Here is a 16,514-nt window from a genome sequence, read left to right on the forward strand (position 1 = left end):
GGGAACCAGCATTGTCCAAAGATTTTTCCATGATTATGTGGCTAGGATGACTATATGCCAAGGTGCGTGGAATGAGGTTACCTTCTCACTGATGTAGTACCTATTTATAGTCTTGCATTTACATGCTTTCAGACTGCTAGGTGGGGAGGAGCTGGGACAAGTAGAACGTCGTAGAACATAGAATAGCAGAGTTGGAATGGACGTTGGAGGTCACTTAGTCCAGTCTCTGGCTCAAACGGGAGACCTTATACCAGGGGTCCTCAACCTTGGCAACTTTAAGACTTGTGGACTTCAACTCCCAGGAATTTGCTTTGCTGGCTGAGGAATTCTGGGAGTTGAAGTTCAGAAGACCCCTGCCTTATACCATTTCATACAAATGGCTGTCTAGTCTCTTCTTGAAAGCCTCCAGTGATGGAGCACCCACAACCTTTGAAGGCAAGCCAGTCCACTGGCTGATTGTTCTTACTGTTAGGAAATTTCTCCTTAGTTCTAAGTTGCTTCTCTCCTTGATTAGTTTCCATCCATTGCTTTTTTCCTGCTTTCAGGTGCTTTGGAAAATAGGTTGACTCTCTCTTCTTTGTGGCAGCCCCTCGAATATTGAAACACTGCTATCATGTCACCCCAGTCCTTCTTTTCACTAGACGAAACATACCTAATTCCTGCATCCATTCTTCATATGTTTTAGCCTCCAGCCCCCTTATCATCCTTGTTGCTCTTCTCCGCTCTTTTTCCTGAGTCTCAACATCTTTTTTATATTGTGATGACCAAAACTTCTCGGGTCTTGAACCCAGTTGGTTTCCAGTTGACAAAATTTCAGCTGGAACAAGCTGGACAAGATTTCAGCACATGCAAGATTTTAAAAATGGGGAGGGGGAGAGGGAAACAGACCTTGTGTAACATTTGCCTAGATTGATTTATACATCCAGAAATAATTCAGAAATAATTACATCTCATCTTGTAAAGGGAATTTTGTAACCAGATAACCAATACATCTGCCATTCTTTGCTCTCTTCATGATGAAGTAGACTTGGGCCAAACACCCGTTCAAGTAAAGCATGCCTTTGAATATAAAATATTCTGTAAAGTATGACATGTTCCTAGCCTTCGCTCACCAGTCAATAATTTCAATCATAATGAAATATCTATTTGGAAACTCATGGGAATTGGAGACAACCCTGTCCTAAAAATCAATTTAATGATCTACATTCTCTCTCCTTAATATGCCTTCAGGTTCTGCCTCCTGATGATGAGGTCTCTCTGTTTTTGTTTCCCTAGGTCAGGGCCTCAGGAGACCCAGGAAGATCCTTCAACCACATCCCAGACCTAACCAATGGATTTCCCCTTCACTTGTTTAATGGAGGCAGCCTGCCCATAGAGAAATTGGGTAAAATATTATTGGCTGTCTAAGTTGTAGTGAAATCAATGAAAACACACAGCTATTAACTTTCTAAGCTGCCCAGAGTCTCTGAGAAAGAATTAGTCAGCCATATAATTTTTCTTAAATAAATCAAACAAATAAATATTAACAAATACCAGTCTTTAGACTGAGGGAGAACCTCATTACTTTTCAGATCAAGGTCTTGAGTTGACCGTAATAAATAGGACTTCAGAAATGCAGATCAAACACAGTTAAGTTTAACCTGCTGAGGGTAGCTACCTAGCTAAGCAAATATATAACATTCCAAATGTTAAATTCATATAGACAGTCAAAGATCCTGAATGAAACTGAATGAAAGTCTTTGATGCTCTTTTTCTGGCAAATTTATTCAGTTTCTCCTCAATTCTTCCTTTGTGGACCAAAATGGAGCAAAAAAAAAAGTTTCAGCTTTGTTCCTGGACTGTTTTCTCTCATCACTTGGTCAGAATTCAAATGAAGAATCACCTCAGCTATTCCCTCACGGTGTCTGAGTAGGTTCACACAAAAACCCATAGTTGGGAAAGTTCACATAAACTGAGGCCATAAGCCAACTATGATTTATAGACCACAATGGATGCATCTATAATACATGCTTAGCCCAAACCAAACTGCATTGCTTAGTTTAGCACAATATAAAAATCAAGTCTCTAAGTCCTCCTAGATCTTCCTTCAGCTATTATTCCAACTGATTCTTGTTAGTTTGCAGCTACCCCTATTCTACAGTTTCCGCCAGCACCTTTTAACCAGTGATCCCAATAGCTGCCACTCATTGGTCTTTAACCAAGGATATTCACAGGGAAAGGGTGCCAAGATAGTGGCCACAACTGCATGGTTGTAAACCCTGCGCCTTTTCTGTCATTCCAAGTAACAAGGGGCAGGGCTTGGATTATATACAGTAGTTGAGGTGGCCATTCTGACTTTTTGTCACCACCCTTGAGGACATTCCTGCCATTGACATTAATGAAATCCCTTAGAATTTTTTTTAGGTGCTGAAGCTTTCCACAACCTAATGGTTTCCTTGTATGTTGGAATTTTAGCTTTCAGGAGAATCAGTCCACTTTGGCACAGAGGGTTGTGACTATTAAAGCCATCAAAACATCTTAATAACCCTAAAAGCCTAAGCAGCAATTGACATGTTTCCAATAGCAGGCTATTGTCATAAAAGCTCCTCAGTTGTATAACCAGCTAATTTTTATAATTATCAATGAAACCTTATCAGAACATGCAGTGATTTATGCTTTTTTCACATTTGTACAGTTGCTGCCCCTTAATAGTGTGATGATAATTGCTTCCCTGTTAAGAATTAAGAATTCATGCTGTTTAAATGTGCATTTATGTAAAAAAAAAATTAGATTTGAAGCAGACAATTTTTTTCCAGTAAGAAGCTCTACTTAGCTGTAAATCTCTCTTCGGCATATAAGTGGTGAAATAGATGACTGTGGCTATTTCAAGGATGGGAAAAATATGCTACATACCAAACATTTATTTCAGCTAAAAATACATTTGCAGGTAGTAATCTAGATGGCCGTATCACATACAGCATTCAACAGCGGGTTATGTTCTTTTGCCAGTTACAAACTTTATATTTTTAGGTGGACGCCTAAAAAAGTCCTAAGCATACATAGACATCTAAAGAAAATAATGCACAGAGTTGCTTTTGGCCTCCCTGTCTGTGGCTGAATTGCACAGACGCTTGAGTTTCTAAATTGAAAAGATGTTTTATTCACAAACCCCAGGGATAATGGCTAAAGGTGGCAATTACTGCTAACTTTATTGGATACTTCTACAAGAGTCAGTGTTGCTCTGGGCTCCACAATGTTTTTTTATATATATATACAACCCATAAATCGACTACTTTTATAACAGGAGGAAGGACAAAACTAGGACGACATTTCCTGCTCCCAAATAGGAAGGCAAAGGCTTAGGTATCCACCTCACAGCTAGACAGATTTCAGCTACATGACTCTGCAGGAACTGGACATTATTGTGAAAAGTGAATTTCTTGTTCTAAAAAGTTCATCATACATCTGTAAGATATATGAACACAGAGGTCAAATCAAGAATTCATACCTGGGTAATTTCTCTTATTTTCCCTTGTCCCTAGAGTTGTATCCTTTCCTTTAACTAGATGTTTTTGTATTGAATGGTGAACTGTTGCCTTTGTTCCACCTGGTGACAGTTTAAAAATATGATAATGCAATTCAAGACACTGCAGAGCTGCTCAGTTAATATCAACGCAGTAGAGATGAAGTCCCAGAGATGGCCTGTGTGATGTCATTGGTGATGAAGTGGCATGCACAGCCTGGCACTACAGGATGCAGAAGAAGCAAATAGGCTGAAAAAAAATAAAGGTTCCCTTTATTCTGTCATGCATTTCTGGACTATAAAAAACGAGAAGAGGCAGGAAGTGAAAAAAAGGAAATTTCCCCTTCTCAAATTATTTCTTTATAGCCTCAGCTTAGCATTGTTTGCATCCAGGGGTGGGGAGCTATGGCCCTTTTATGACTTGTGGACTTCAACTCCCAGAATTCCTGAGCCAGCCACAAGTCATAAATGGGCCATAGTTCCCTATCTCTGGTACACATATAACTTGTCTGTTGATAAAGAGATCTTAAGAACTGGGCAAAAAGCAATGATATAGGATCCTTTGCTGATGTATCCATGCATGCAGATGGAAATGCATACATTTATTGATGACTGGAAATCCATTATGGATTTTTTTCTGTAAAAATGAACCTGTAATTTATAGTTTTGATGATGAGACAGGATAGATTACAGAAAGAAGAGAGTCATGGTGTAACCTTAGGGAGAGAGAGAAGTTAAAATATAATTGTAGCTGTAACTGTTGTGAAGAAGACTGAAAACCACGCCTTTTAATCTTTCTCTCTAGTTTTCTGCCACTTTTCTTTCTTTTAGCACTTTTAATTTTTATTTCTCCCTTTCTCTTTCTTCTTTTTCATTTTATTGTAGTTTGCATTAGCTCTCATATTGTTAAAGCTTTCAATAAAAATTATAAAATATATGTTTGTTATACATTCTCACAGTCTGTATATTAATATACATACAACATGCTAACAAAATTACTTTTTTAAATATAAGTAATAATGAACTTGTTTGCAAAATCAGAAAACTGACATTCTGACATTTTGTGGGGTCCAAAACTGTTCCTTGTTTAGCTTATGCCTAAATCCAGCACTGTTTCTAAGAATATCTCTTCTGATATCTACTTGGAAATGAAAATTGTTTGACCCTAAACTTGTGGCCTCAACAATTCTCTTAGCTTTTCTTAATCTCTTTGCAGTTTTCCTACAATTATTTCTTTTCTTCCCAGCTTTTGATTGAGAGACACAGACACAATTAAAGATTAAAGATAGGGAGACATGTGTTCTGAATTAGGGTTGGGATTATCATAGCTGAGAGCGGACCTGAAAGTTTCTGGGTTTAAAGTTCCTTGTCTGGGTTGAAGATCTGCTACTTACTGATATAGGATGGATTGAGCATAAAAGGAGGAATCAGTGCACAACTGTAAAATGATAAAGTTGTCTTTGGGTCACACTCAGTGTAGGGTTATAGAATAGTGGAATAGTGCTTTTTTTTTAAAGCACCATTCTTCGGGTTATTGAAAAGTGCTGTCTTACCACCTCTGCTCCCAGATTTCTTTTTCTTCTTTTTCTCCCAGCTTCTTGAATATCTCTACTCTCTTGATCATCTTAAGCGTGCTGGATCGCAATCACCCAAAAAAGTCAAGCCTGCCCCAGAGTGAAGAATAGAAGTGAAGTATTTTGGGTCTGCTTCTTCTGGTTTCATTATTCATGTTTTTCAGGTTCCATTTCTATGGCACTGGGCAGAGCTGGATTTTGGGTTTGTTTGTTCTTTTGTCAAGCTCCATCAGGCACTACCCTCAATATCTCGGTCCCAAATGGCCTATTTTTACCCTTTCCTATTTTGGAAAATACCATTGCTATCTTTTTTTCCTGCCCGCCTCCCAAAAGCTTCACGTTCGCGATTCAGTTATGTAATAGTTGGACTGGATCTCTGAATCAAATTAACTTCCAAATCAGATTGTCAATTTGGATCAAAAAATCAGGATGACGGAAAACTTGATTTGCCTATACAGAATGGCTTTTGAGCATGAGCGAAAATCTCCCCCATCAAGTGAGAAAATCAGGCAGACTCCATTCCTTGAATCAGTTTCCAAGTTAATCAAATTAACCATTCAAACCTCAGATCAATGAATCAAACTGGAGCTGAACAGCATACCCCAATCAGTATATGTCCATTAACCCTCAGCCTCTGAGACTTTGGGACAAAAGGCTTCTCAGAGTTACCAACCGAAAGATCTCCTGCATTATTTACCTCCATAGCAGATTTTTCTAAATGTAAGACAGAAAACTAAACTGGAAAAGACAGGTGAGTTACCAATGTAGGACAGCATTGCTGGACCCCTCATTATATTCTTTGCATATAGCAATGAACACCTCTTCTAAATGCATCTTAGCATCTGGGCACCAAGCAACCATATGGGGGTGGGGAATACATCTAATGACACTCAAACACTTTGAGGAGGATGTGGCCATAGGGACCTACTCTCCACTTCATTTTTCCAGAATAAGTGAAGGCAGAAGAAGGAGGGGTAGAGAAGAATGGGGACAGTGAACTGAGAAAACTTCTGGATCTTCTGCGCACCCACAAGTTACTCTCATTGTCGTCTTCTTTGATGTAAGGCCTGGCTAATTGGAACAGGAGACATGCTGGGCCTCTCTTACTTAAGAGAAAGAACCCAAGAAGAGGGTGGTGTTTCTTCCATTATCTGCCCAACCTTGCCGAAACATCATTCTTGCTGTGGTAAATGGAACCCAAGTTGAACAAAGGACGATATGCTTTGATCTGTACTGAAACTTGGGACTTTGGTAGCAGAATTGGCACAGGATTGTTGCTGCTGCTGCTATTGGATTTCTGGATGAGTCAAAAATCCCACATTATGTTTGCTCACATCTTAATCTTCTCAAACAACCAGCATTTCCAGATATCAAAACAGGCCACTTACATTGTATAGGATAATTTACAAGGTCCATTTTACTTTAATAAAGATGGTAATAAAGAGTAGAATAATGGGTGTTTCTCCGGCCACACTGATTTAGAAGCCAGATTGCCAGCAGCTAGAGGCTTAGGTATATAAAAGCCACAGGAGAAGTTTAAATCTGTTTAATCACTTCCTTTCCCCAAGGAATCTTGGGAATTGTTGAGGTTTTGCAGCCAGCTCACCAAACTATTCCTAGGATACTTTGGCAGGAGCCATGGTAGTTTAATTGGTATAAGATTGATGTACATTATATAGAGGTGCCTTCCTCTTTTTTGTTTTTTTTAAAAAAAAGATATACAGAGGCTGATTTTGCAAGTTAAAGAAATGCAGAAACAGAATTCATTGGTTCTATAACATATGAAGGTTGCGGTCAGAAAATGACATCCATACTGCAAGCTGCTAAATTCAGGGGGCACATAAGTCAATCACAAATCAACAATATATCATTGTAGCAGGTCTGATAGAGCGGACTTGCTCATGCAAACAAAAGTATAGCCCAGAATCCCTTCAATTCCCAACCACCCCCACCCTGTTCTGCCCCAGACAAGCCAGCAGTAGCATCAAACCGGTTGGAACTAGAAAGACAAGTGCTTGTTTGCAGATCATAAAGAGCTGATTTCAAATGCAGGAGTAATGTAGGCTAATTAAATGGACCATATTGTAAGATCTTCATCTATTTCTCTTCCCTTTGCTCTATGAACTTCCTTCCCATCCCTTGCTCTATCCCGGATATTGGCTGGCTCGTAGAAGCCAACCATTCTCGACTTTTTTGTTAGCATGACCTTACTGGTGATTCCTACTTCTCCAGAATGGGCTTCGTTTCACTGTTGCCTTATTCACATCCCTCTCCCTACTCCCACCCCCTCCTTTTCCCATTGGGTTTACCTTGTCCCTCTATACCCAACCCTCCCTCCCTCGTTTATTCTTTATTTTTTGTAGTTGCCAAACTGGATAGCCAGGCGGTCAGTGGCACAGCGGAAAGTAGCTGGTTGAACTTCCCAGTAAGGCACAGGGTTGCCAAAAAGGCTGATTCCATGGTACGAGGCACGCTTTACCCCAAAGCCCACAGGGCAGAAATCGTTAACGCCAACATGAGTAATGTTGTTGGAATGCAAGTACACCACCTGTAGAAGAAGACATAAGAACAGGTTAGAAGTGGAGGATCAACTGGACTTACCTTCATCAATGGAGACATTTGTCTTGAACACAGGTAGTCCACAACTTTACAACCACAACTGGAACCAGAGTTTCTATTGCTAAGCAAGGTGGTTAAATGAGCTGTGGCTGATTTTATTATCTTTTTGCTATGGTTGTTAAGTGAATCACTGCAGTGGTTAAATGAGTCACATAGTCATTAAGTTGCCCCATTGATTTGGAAGCGAGATGGGAAGGTCGAAATGGCAATCATGTGATTCCAGGACACTGCAACCATCATAAATACTTGATGGCTGCCAAGTACTCACATTTGATCATGTGACCATGTGGATGCTGCAACAGTCATAAGTGTGAGGACCTTTCATAAGTAATTTTTTTCAGGGTCATTGTAACTTCAAAGAGTCGCTAAATGAATGGTTGTAAGTTGTCTGTACAACAGTTCAGCTCTTAACAATTTTCAATGTAAAGTCCTATATCTATATGCTAAAACTGGATCCAGTGTTTAGGTTTCCCATTTAGATACACTTGGTGGTCCATGAGTAACACTTGATGAAATCCCAGAAGCCTAAGAAATTAAGGCAAGATTGAGATTTTGAGGAAACAGACAGACTCCTGTTTAAAACCTTGCCTCTCCCCATAATGAGACGATGGGAAATAACATTTCTGTAAGTTGTAAGAACAGAAAGAGCATAAGCAAGAAGAAGCATACATATCTTTCCCTCAGATCATATTCATTTGAATTTGCGATACCTTGAAGCTAACAAAATGGCTGTAGATACCTCATGGAATCTATTATTCTTGAGAGTGAAATTCTTTTGTAAAACATCTTACATATATACTGTAAAAAAAAATCTCAGCTCAGCTTATTTGTTACCTAAAGCACTGGCCTATTAAAGCAACCGATGGCCATATTGGCTGGGAATGATGGGGGCTATAGTCCTAATACAGCTGGAAGGCACCATGCTAGGGAAAGCTGTTTCAGACAAATTATTTTCCCAACAATGGTATTAGGAAGCCAAAATGAAGAACAAAAAAACCCAGAATCCCAGTTAAGTCACTGGGTCCTTTTGTATACATATTTAACAAAATTTGTTTTAGCAACAATTGGAATTTTTTTGGGAATGTGGTAGGGGATGGTTTTGGATGGAGGAGAAAGGGAGGGAGTTTCAATTGATTCAGGTTGCCATAGGAAGGTTGAATGTCTAAAGATCATGAATTCATATAAAGGTTTTACAGCAACGAGAAATAAGCTCTATTGATTTCAACACAGTGTCCTTCCAAGGACACAATAATTTCCAGCTTTGCCATTATTTGTATTGTTAACTGAGTTTTGTAAATTGTGCAATATCCATTTTTCCTACCACGATAACTATATCTAAAGCTCTCAGATCTGTAACCTTTACCTTGACAAAATGGTGCATTATAGGGCAAAAGTTTTGGAACCAAGCAACCTCAAATGGACTACTTTACAGAATACATCCAAAATCTGGGACCCATGACTCTTATGGAATTGAAATTTGTCAATTTTTTAAAAACATTTTGTGATAAAATTTATCATAAAGCATTTTATGTCTATACAAAATGTCATAAAACATTTCTTGTGGTTAACTCCTGATGTTTGACTGCACTATATAGTTCAACATGGACTACTTTCAAGCTAGATACATCTCTGAATATCTTCCTGAATTATTAAGAACTTTTCAAGTACATTAGAAGCTCTGCCACTGTTGAAGGTATTGAGTGATAAGGATAAGGATCTTTGAAAAGATGACCCAAAGGTTATGGGTTGTCTGGTACATTTAAAAACTCCATGCAAATAACCATGATTATTACAATAGCACAAGATACTCATGAAACTACAGAATACAGATAAATAGAGAGAATTTGCAAAATCAGTTTGCTGGGTTGCAGAATCATAGTTCTGGACTTGCAGTGCAACAGAGCCAGATTCACTATGGAAAAGGACATGAAAGACAGTTTGGAACCAAAAAGGCAATATGTGGATTGGTAAAGGATGGCAATGTCTTGTGCCATTTGAATGTTTTCTGTAGGTATTTCAAAACAGAATCAAGAAGAGAGAGTTCTAGATATCTATGGGTCATATCATCCCAATCAATTTTCTAAGGTTGCTCATTGTTGAAGTTTGAAGTATGATCTCCTAAATTCCATGCCCTCCCTGAAACCTAGATCATAGGGTCATAGGATCATAGGGCTGGAAGGGATCTGGGAAGTCTTCTCGTCCAACCCCACACCCAAGGCAGGAGTCCTTATTCCATCCCGAACAAATGGTTGTCTAATCTTTTCTTGAAAATTTCCAGTGATAGAGTATCCACAACTTCAGGAGGCAAGCCATTCCATTGACTAATTGTTCTTACTGTCAGGAAACTTCTCCTTAGTTCCAGGCTGGATGTTCCTCTGATGATCTTCCATCCATTGCTTCTTGTCCTGCCCTTATGTGCTTTGGAGAATAAATTGACCCCCTCTTCCCTCTGACAGCAGTTCAAGTATTAAAAGATGGCTATCATGTCACCTCTAAGCCTTCCCTTCATTAGGCTAAACGTACCTAGTTCCCTGAACTCTTCATCATATAGCCTAGCCCTAGCTTCTAGACCCCTTATCTTGTTTGTTGTTCTTCTGTCTGATTCTTTCTAGGTCGATCTCAGCATCTTTTTTGTATGATGGTGACCAGAAGCAGACACAGTATTCCAAGTGTGGTCTTACTAGTACTATAAAGAGTGGTACTATCACTTCTCATTAACTTGATGTTAGCCCTGTGTTGATGCAGCCTAGGACTGTATTGGCTTTTTTGGCAGTTGCAGCACACTGCTGGCTCATGGTTAAGCAGAGTACGTAGACCCCTCTCACAACAACTACTGCTGAGCCAGGCACTGTCTGTTTTGTATCTGTGGGTTTGGTTTTTCCTGCCTAAGTGCAGGACCTTACTTTTCTCACCACAGAACTACATCTTATTGGTTACCTGCAGAAACTTGAGATCAGGCAATCCTGGGGGGACTCTTGAGAGCTTGTTGTTATCCAAGTGCAACTCACGTAAGATAGGCAGGAAAGCAAGACTGCCATTCTCCACCATGCGAATATTGTTGTGTCCGAGGCCCAATCTATGAGGAGAGAAAGGGGATATAAAGTAAGTGCAGATTTAGTGTGATTTAGTGTGTGTACTTTACAATGCAGAAGAAGATCAGCCCTCACTTCCTTGCATTCACTCTGCCAATGAGGTCTTTTTCCTTGTTCCCCACCAACACTCTGCCCCAAAATTCTTTCTCAAATTACTGGAAGTCTAAAATTGCAGAGGTGAGGACAAGCCATGAAATGGAAGACTAAAAAGTTTTCTTACTTTTCCTTCCTTCAGCTATGGAATCTTTGTTGCAGTTGCCCTTTCTTGATTACAAAATTTTAGATGGAATTCCGATGATGGGAAGTTTACAAATAGAAATCACATGACCCAGGACAGTGCAACTGTCAAAAAAACATGTCAGTTGCCAAGCATCCAAATTTTGATCACATGAGCAAGGGGATGCTGCAACAGTCGTAGGCATGAAAACGAGTTGTAAGTCGCTTTTTTTTCCCCAGTGCCATTGTAACTTTGAATGATCACTAAACGAATTGTTGTAAGTCCAGGAGTACCTGTATACAGCACTCTAATTTTTCCCCTAATAAAGTTTGGGGAAGGGAAAGCTAGGAGACAGACCCAAAATCACTCAAGTAGTTTCTCTAACTGAGTTACAGAATTGAAACTGCCCTAGTCTAGCATCTTCACCACTGCACCACCCTGGCTCCTACTAATTTAGGGTTATGTGTGAATTCAGTTTCCACCTTATAAACAGCATCAAGTTTTTGGACAGGAGCAAGTCCCAAGTCCTTCGATAAAGTCCATCCTTTCAGCTCTGTGGGCCAAGGTAAATTAAAATATGAAGACCACATTTCTTTTGGTCCTGGTTGCTTTTTTGCAGCTAACCCATCAAAGATGTGTCTGTCTGTATTACAGATTGCACATCAAAGCTCAGGCAATATAGTTAAATGTTATAGATGACAGATGAAGATGGTGACAAATGAGAAAACAAAGACCAATCAGACTGGGCCTATCAGTCTGGGCATTTGGGTACAGATATTTCAATTTCCAAATGAAGCAGGAAACAAATGTATGATTACGCTGCCATCTTCTGTCTGATTCTCTCCAGTCAGCTACCTCATTCCTTCATGCAGCCAGCAGATGTCTGGGTGCACCACACCAACTGCAACTATGGATTGGATAAGTGGACCAATAAGGAAAAGGTGAGAAGGAGATGGCAGAAGGATTTCGGCTGCTGTTTAGTGTAAGATATAAAAGTCCACATTTCTAGAGTCTGGATGGCGATGCTATTTGGAGCCTATTTAAACAGAAGTGAACGCAACAGAAGCTTCCTTTTTACTGTACCACAATGTTTTTTTCTGGCTAGGGAATGCAGGCTGGGATTTCTGGGAGTTGAAGTCCACACATCTTAAAGTTGCTGAGTTGAAAAAAATAGTGCTGTACCACCACCTCAGAATACACACGGGGTTTACAAGAGTTGCGTGTCTGAAAGGTGGGCTGCAGGGGTATTAGTGCTCTGTGTGCAGCTTTGTGTGAAATAAGGCCAGCGTTGAGATAAGTGACTTCCCTGCTTGGAAAAACTGCCAGACTTCCTGAGTATGGCTTCCGCTTGAATTTCTTCATCCAACATATTGACAAACATTAGGAGCTGGTCCCCAAGGAGGAGCACAAATGCAACGTGACAAATGGAAAGCAGAGGATAAAATCCTGTCCCTGTGCTGTTCGCTTAACTGTATCTCATCGAAGGCTAGGACTGCCCCATGCAGTAAAATATGTGGGCCTCCAATGGGCACTGAGTTTACTCTTATGGGGCAGTAACAACTTTGGGTAGTGATTCAATATGCAGAACAACCCAAAGGGAAAAATGAAAATCCTTTTTCTAGCATTGCAGTCAAGCTGCTAAGCTGCTATTAACATTTTTTTAAAAAAAAAAAACTCAGAAAATTCTTTCTTCTCCTTTCATTGCATCCAAATCAGCCCAAAATGAACGCATAAAAATCAAAAGTGGAGGGATTCGATCCTGAATCAAGAACCTTAATCTTTTGGGCTTTGTCTGATTTTTATACAATAGAAGTGATGAAAAGAATGGCCTCTTGGGAGGCAGGGAAAGCAAATTCTTAGAAAAGATTTTCCTGATCAAGTTTGTCTCTTCAGATGAAAATGCTTCAAGGAAAGGAATTAGAACACCCGTTAAAAAGTTGCTAACAAATATAGCTCTTTCCCCCTCTATTGGCTCAAATATATATTGAACTTAAAACGGTGAGACCATATTTAGGCCTAGTTTAAATATGTGTGAAGCTTATACAGAGTATAATAAAAATTCCACCTCCTATTTTTTTTCATCTTTCTCAGATGAAGCACTGACTTTATTGTATTAATGTTACATTATTTAGAACAACATTAGTTCTCCAAATATAAATTTGTGAATTGGGGGATAAGCTAAAATTCGCCTCACTGGCCAACTTAATGACTTCATTTCCAAGAGCGATTCTCCTTTAGTTACTAAGTCATTTCCTTTGTCAGGTTAACAGAAAACAACTTAAAAATTTAGAAAACTGAATTTTTGCCAGTTGATTTTCCAGGCCTGTCTTCTCAAGCTGACTAAAAACTGCTTAAAATTCTTTGAAATTATACTCTATAATAAAATGTGGTGAGAAACAAATATTTTATCATTCTGTGACTTGAGGCTGCCTGTTCAATTTGTTTATCACATTCACACAGCCACCATCTTTGTTCGTTGATCGTTTTAGATGTGATACAGAGACCACTCAATAACTTAAAACGGCTTGGTGATGGCTGTTTGAAGTCATCCATGATGTGGGGGGGGGGGGGGGGGAAGGAAAGGAACCAGCTGGCACAATTGCACATGGTCACACTTAATTATACACCACATTGAGCATGCTGTGCTATAGTAGGCTCTACGGCTGCATATTTCTACCTCCCATTTCATGCTTGGAATACCTTCTGCTAGTCTGAACCATGGAAGATTACTTATGATGACCTCATACAGTCGCAGTTCTTCTCTAGCTTGGAGGAGCAAGGTCATGAGCAGCATCCTGAGTAATCACTGAGCAAGTTTGAAAATGCTTTCACCTACAGCCTGTTGAAGTTTCTCAGGAGCTTGTTGCTAGGGAGACCACAGCTGAGCTGGGTGGATATTTTAAACCCCCAGACATTTTAACATTTTAGCCAGTTAAAGATTCTGAAGGAGTGCTTTTGTGGCAAAAAAAAGAGAGGAAAATGAGAGGGAGGCAGTCCAGATCTCCCTGACACTGGTAGGAGATGACTGATGTTGCAGGTGTAGGTTTATAAAGAAGAGAAGTGGAATGAATCAATACCTAGTTCTGCCTACCCAGGTAGTTAGTGGGGGTTCTCCTTGGTTTTAACAGAACTCCTCTCCTCTCCTCTCTCTTCCCCTTCTTCTCCTTTCTTATCTGGTGAAACTTTTTTTTTAAAGAAATGCACCTCTTAAATGCTGAGGCAGAATTGATTGCCCGACTGTAGGGATTGCAAGTCAGGAACAAGGGAGTGAATGGTTGGTTGTATCTTTTGGGCACCAGCTGCTCTATTTTTGTGTTTTGAATACTGTACATATGTTTTCTCTTTGCACTTACTGTTTTTTTTCCCTTATAGATAATCTGGGCTTTAAACACATGCTTCTTGAAGATCTATTCTAAAACCCTCAGTTTTAGCTATAATTTGTAGTATGTTTTAATTAGGAGGATGGAAGTTGACTTTGGCCCCATATTTGGCACCTGGGCAGATTGTACCCAGCATGGGGGTGGGGTGGGGGGCATCTAGGCAGAAACTTCCAAGATAGGAACATTCTGTCAGCTACCAAGTTATGGAAGAGATGGAACAACTTTGCTATATGTGCACAAAAATTAAAACTCAAGGGACCTCCTCCCTTGGTCCTTCTAACTCCATATACTGTATGGCCTTACAACTTTTGTGGACAACGTGAAGTGATTTCCTGAAAAGACCTTGGAATTACAAGGCCAGAGGAAAAGGAAAAATGGAAAGAAGGTTCAAGGGCAGAGACAAAGTATTATTTTTACGTCATGCTAAAAAGTGAACCATAATTGCATCTCTAGGGAAACTAAAACTTGTATCAAAAGTATCATGAGGATGACCAGTAAAAAAGGAACATTCCTTCCATGTTTAAAAAATTACTCTTACTATATATTCACTATGAACATTTCCTATTTTCTAAACACATTTTTGCTAACTTGATAAAACACAGATTTCCTTCCCACTATTGTATCCCCCCCCTTTTTCCCCTCCCTGTGCAGCTAACTTTGAAGCAAGGAACTGCTTTGGCTTCCTTGTTTAGAATGTGCAATGAGAAGTTGTGGACAGACTTGAGGTAGGATAATTTCCTTTTTTAAAAAAAATACTCAAGCTTATTTTCATTTCTCATTTGAAATTAACTGCCTTGTACTGTATCTCAGTCATAACCTAATTTCTGGTTCTTCAGATGTTGCGACTCATAAAAGCTGCAGATAGTGCAGCCAATGGTGAGAGAGGTTGCTCTGTAACATCTGGAGATTAGTGACCTTCCTACTTTTGCCCCAGATTTCATCTGCACAATCCTGGCAAGCTCTTCAAGAATGACTCTCCTATTACCTGTAGATTTTGGAGTAGCGGATCAGATCCTCTAATTCAATTGCCTGGATCTTGTTGTGGTCCAGATGTAGCTCAGTTAAGGTTTCAGGGAGGTCTGGTTGAAGAAGAGTAGGAAAATATTAGTCTTTCTAAAATCCACAGCATTCCAGAGTGCTTCAAAACAGATAAAGCAACTATAAGAAGAGAGAAGCTCTAATTGCACAATGCACTAACAATGGTTAGCCGACTTTTATAGTTCCCTGGCTTAACTCAATGGCCTGAGTTCATGTATAGCATTGAATTATCATTAACCAAATAAGCTTGTTTTGTTGAATGAACCCTGCCGTGAATGTTTTGAACTGAGAATGATACTGCAAACAGAACAAAATAGGATAGACAGTAGCAGTAATGCATTCTGAAATGCTCTGAGGCCACAACATTTGTACTGGCTTACAGAAAAGGAGAAATTTTCCTCAACAGGAGAAGAATTCCATTTCTATTTAGCATATATGAAAAAGTTTTGCTCCCAATGGAAAGCAACAGAGAAGATGGGACTTCTTGTAAAACTTCATCAGGACAATGGCTACTATGCCATTCAATGTGTCACCTCCACTACTTATGATGGCTCATCAATACCCCATAGTCGAGTTGGGTATGATTTCCAGGAAATTGCAGGTTTTGTCTCTCAGTTGTCTAATATTAAATACTTCCCATCCTATATCAACTAACATAAAACTCTCCCCATCCCATATGATCTGAAATTGGGGAACTGGGGGAAAAAATAGAATCCTTGCAGGAAAAAGGAAGATGTATTTTGGGAAGAAAAGACAAGAGTTCTAGGGGAAGAATAAGGGAAAATCAAGAACTCTGTGTCTTATTTTTTTAAAAAAATACGGTCTCCTTCCTGCGTTACTGCTGTGTCCCTGAATTCAGCTAGTAGGTAAAGGTAAAGGTTCCCCCGCACGCACATGCGTGCTAGTCGTTTCCAACTCTAGGGGCCGGTGCTCATCTCCGTTTCAAAGCCGAAGAGCCAGCGCTTGTCCGAGGACGTCTCCGTGGTCATGTGGCCGGCATGACTAGACGCCAAAGGCGCACGGAACGCTGTTACCTTCCCACCTTAGTGGTCCCTATTTTTCTACTTGCATTTTGATGTGCTTTCGAACTGC

At 39.7% G+C, this 16,514-nt stretch overlaps 1 protein-coding gene across 1 annotated transcript in view; it reads right to left on the reverse strand.

The window, feature by feature from the left end:
- Window positions 1-7,394: 7,394 nt before the first annotated feature.
- BGN (biglycan) overlaps window positions 7,395-16,514 on the reverse strand; it is a 68,152-nt gene continuing 59,032 nt past the window's right edge. The window contains exons 6-8 of the mRNA XM_083355800.1: window positions 15,370-15,463; window positions 10,633-10,771; window positions 7,395-7,624 (exon numbers count right to left, since the gene is read on the reverse strand). Coding sequence (XP_083211926.1) covers window positions 7,427-7,624; window positions 10,633-10,771; window positions 15,370-15,463 — 431 coding nt within the window. The 3' untranslated portion in view covers window positions 7,395-7,426. The remainder of the gene's footprint in view (window positions 7,625-10,632; window positions 10,772-15,369; window positions 15,464-16,514) is intronic.

Source organism: Vipera ursinii, assembly GCF_947247035.1.
Source record: "Vipera ursinii genome assembly, chromosome: 2".
Classification (NCBI taxonomy): Eukaryota; Metazoa; Chordata; class Lepidosauria; order Squamata; family Viperidae; genus Vipera; species Vipera ursinii.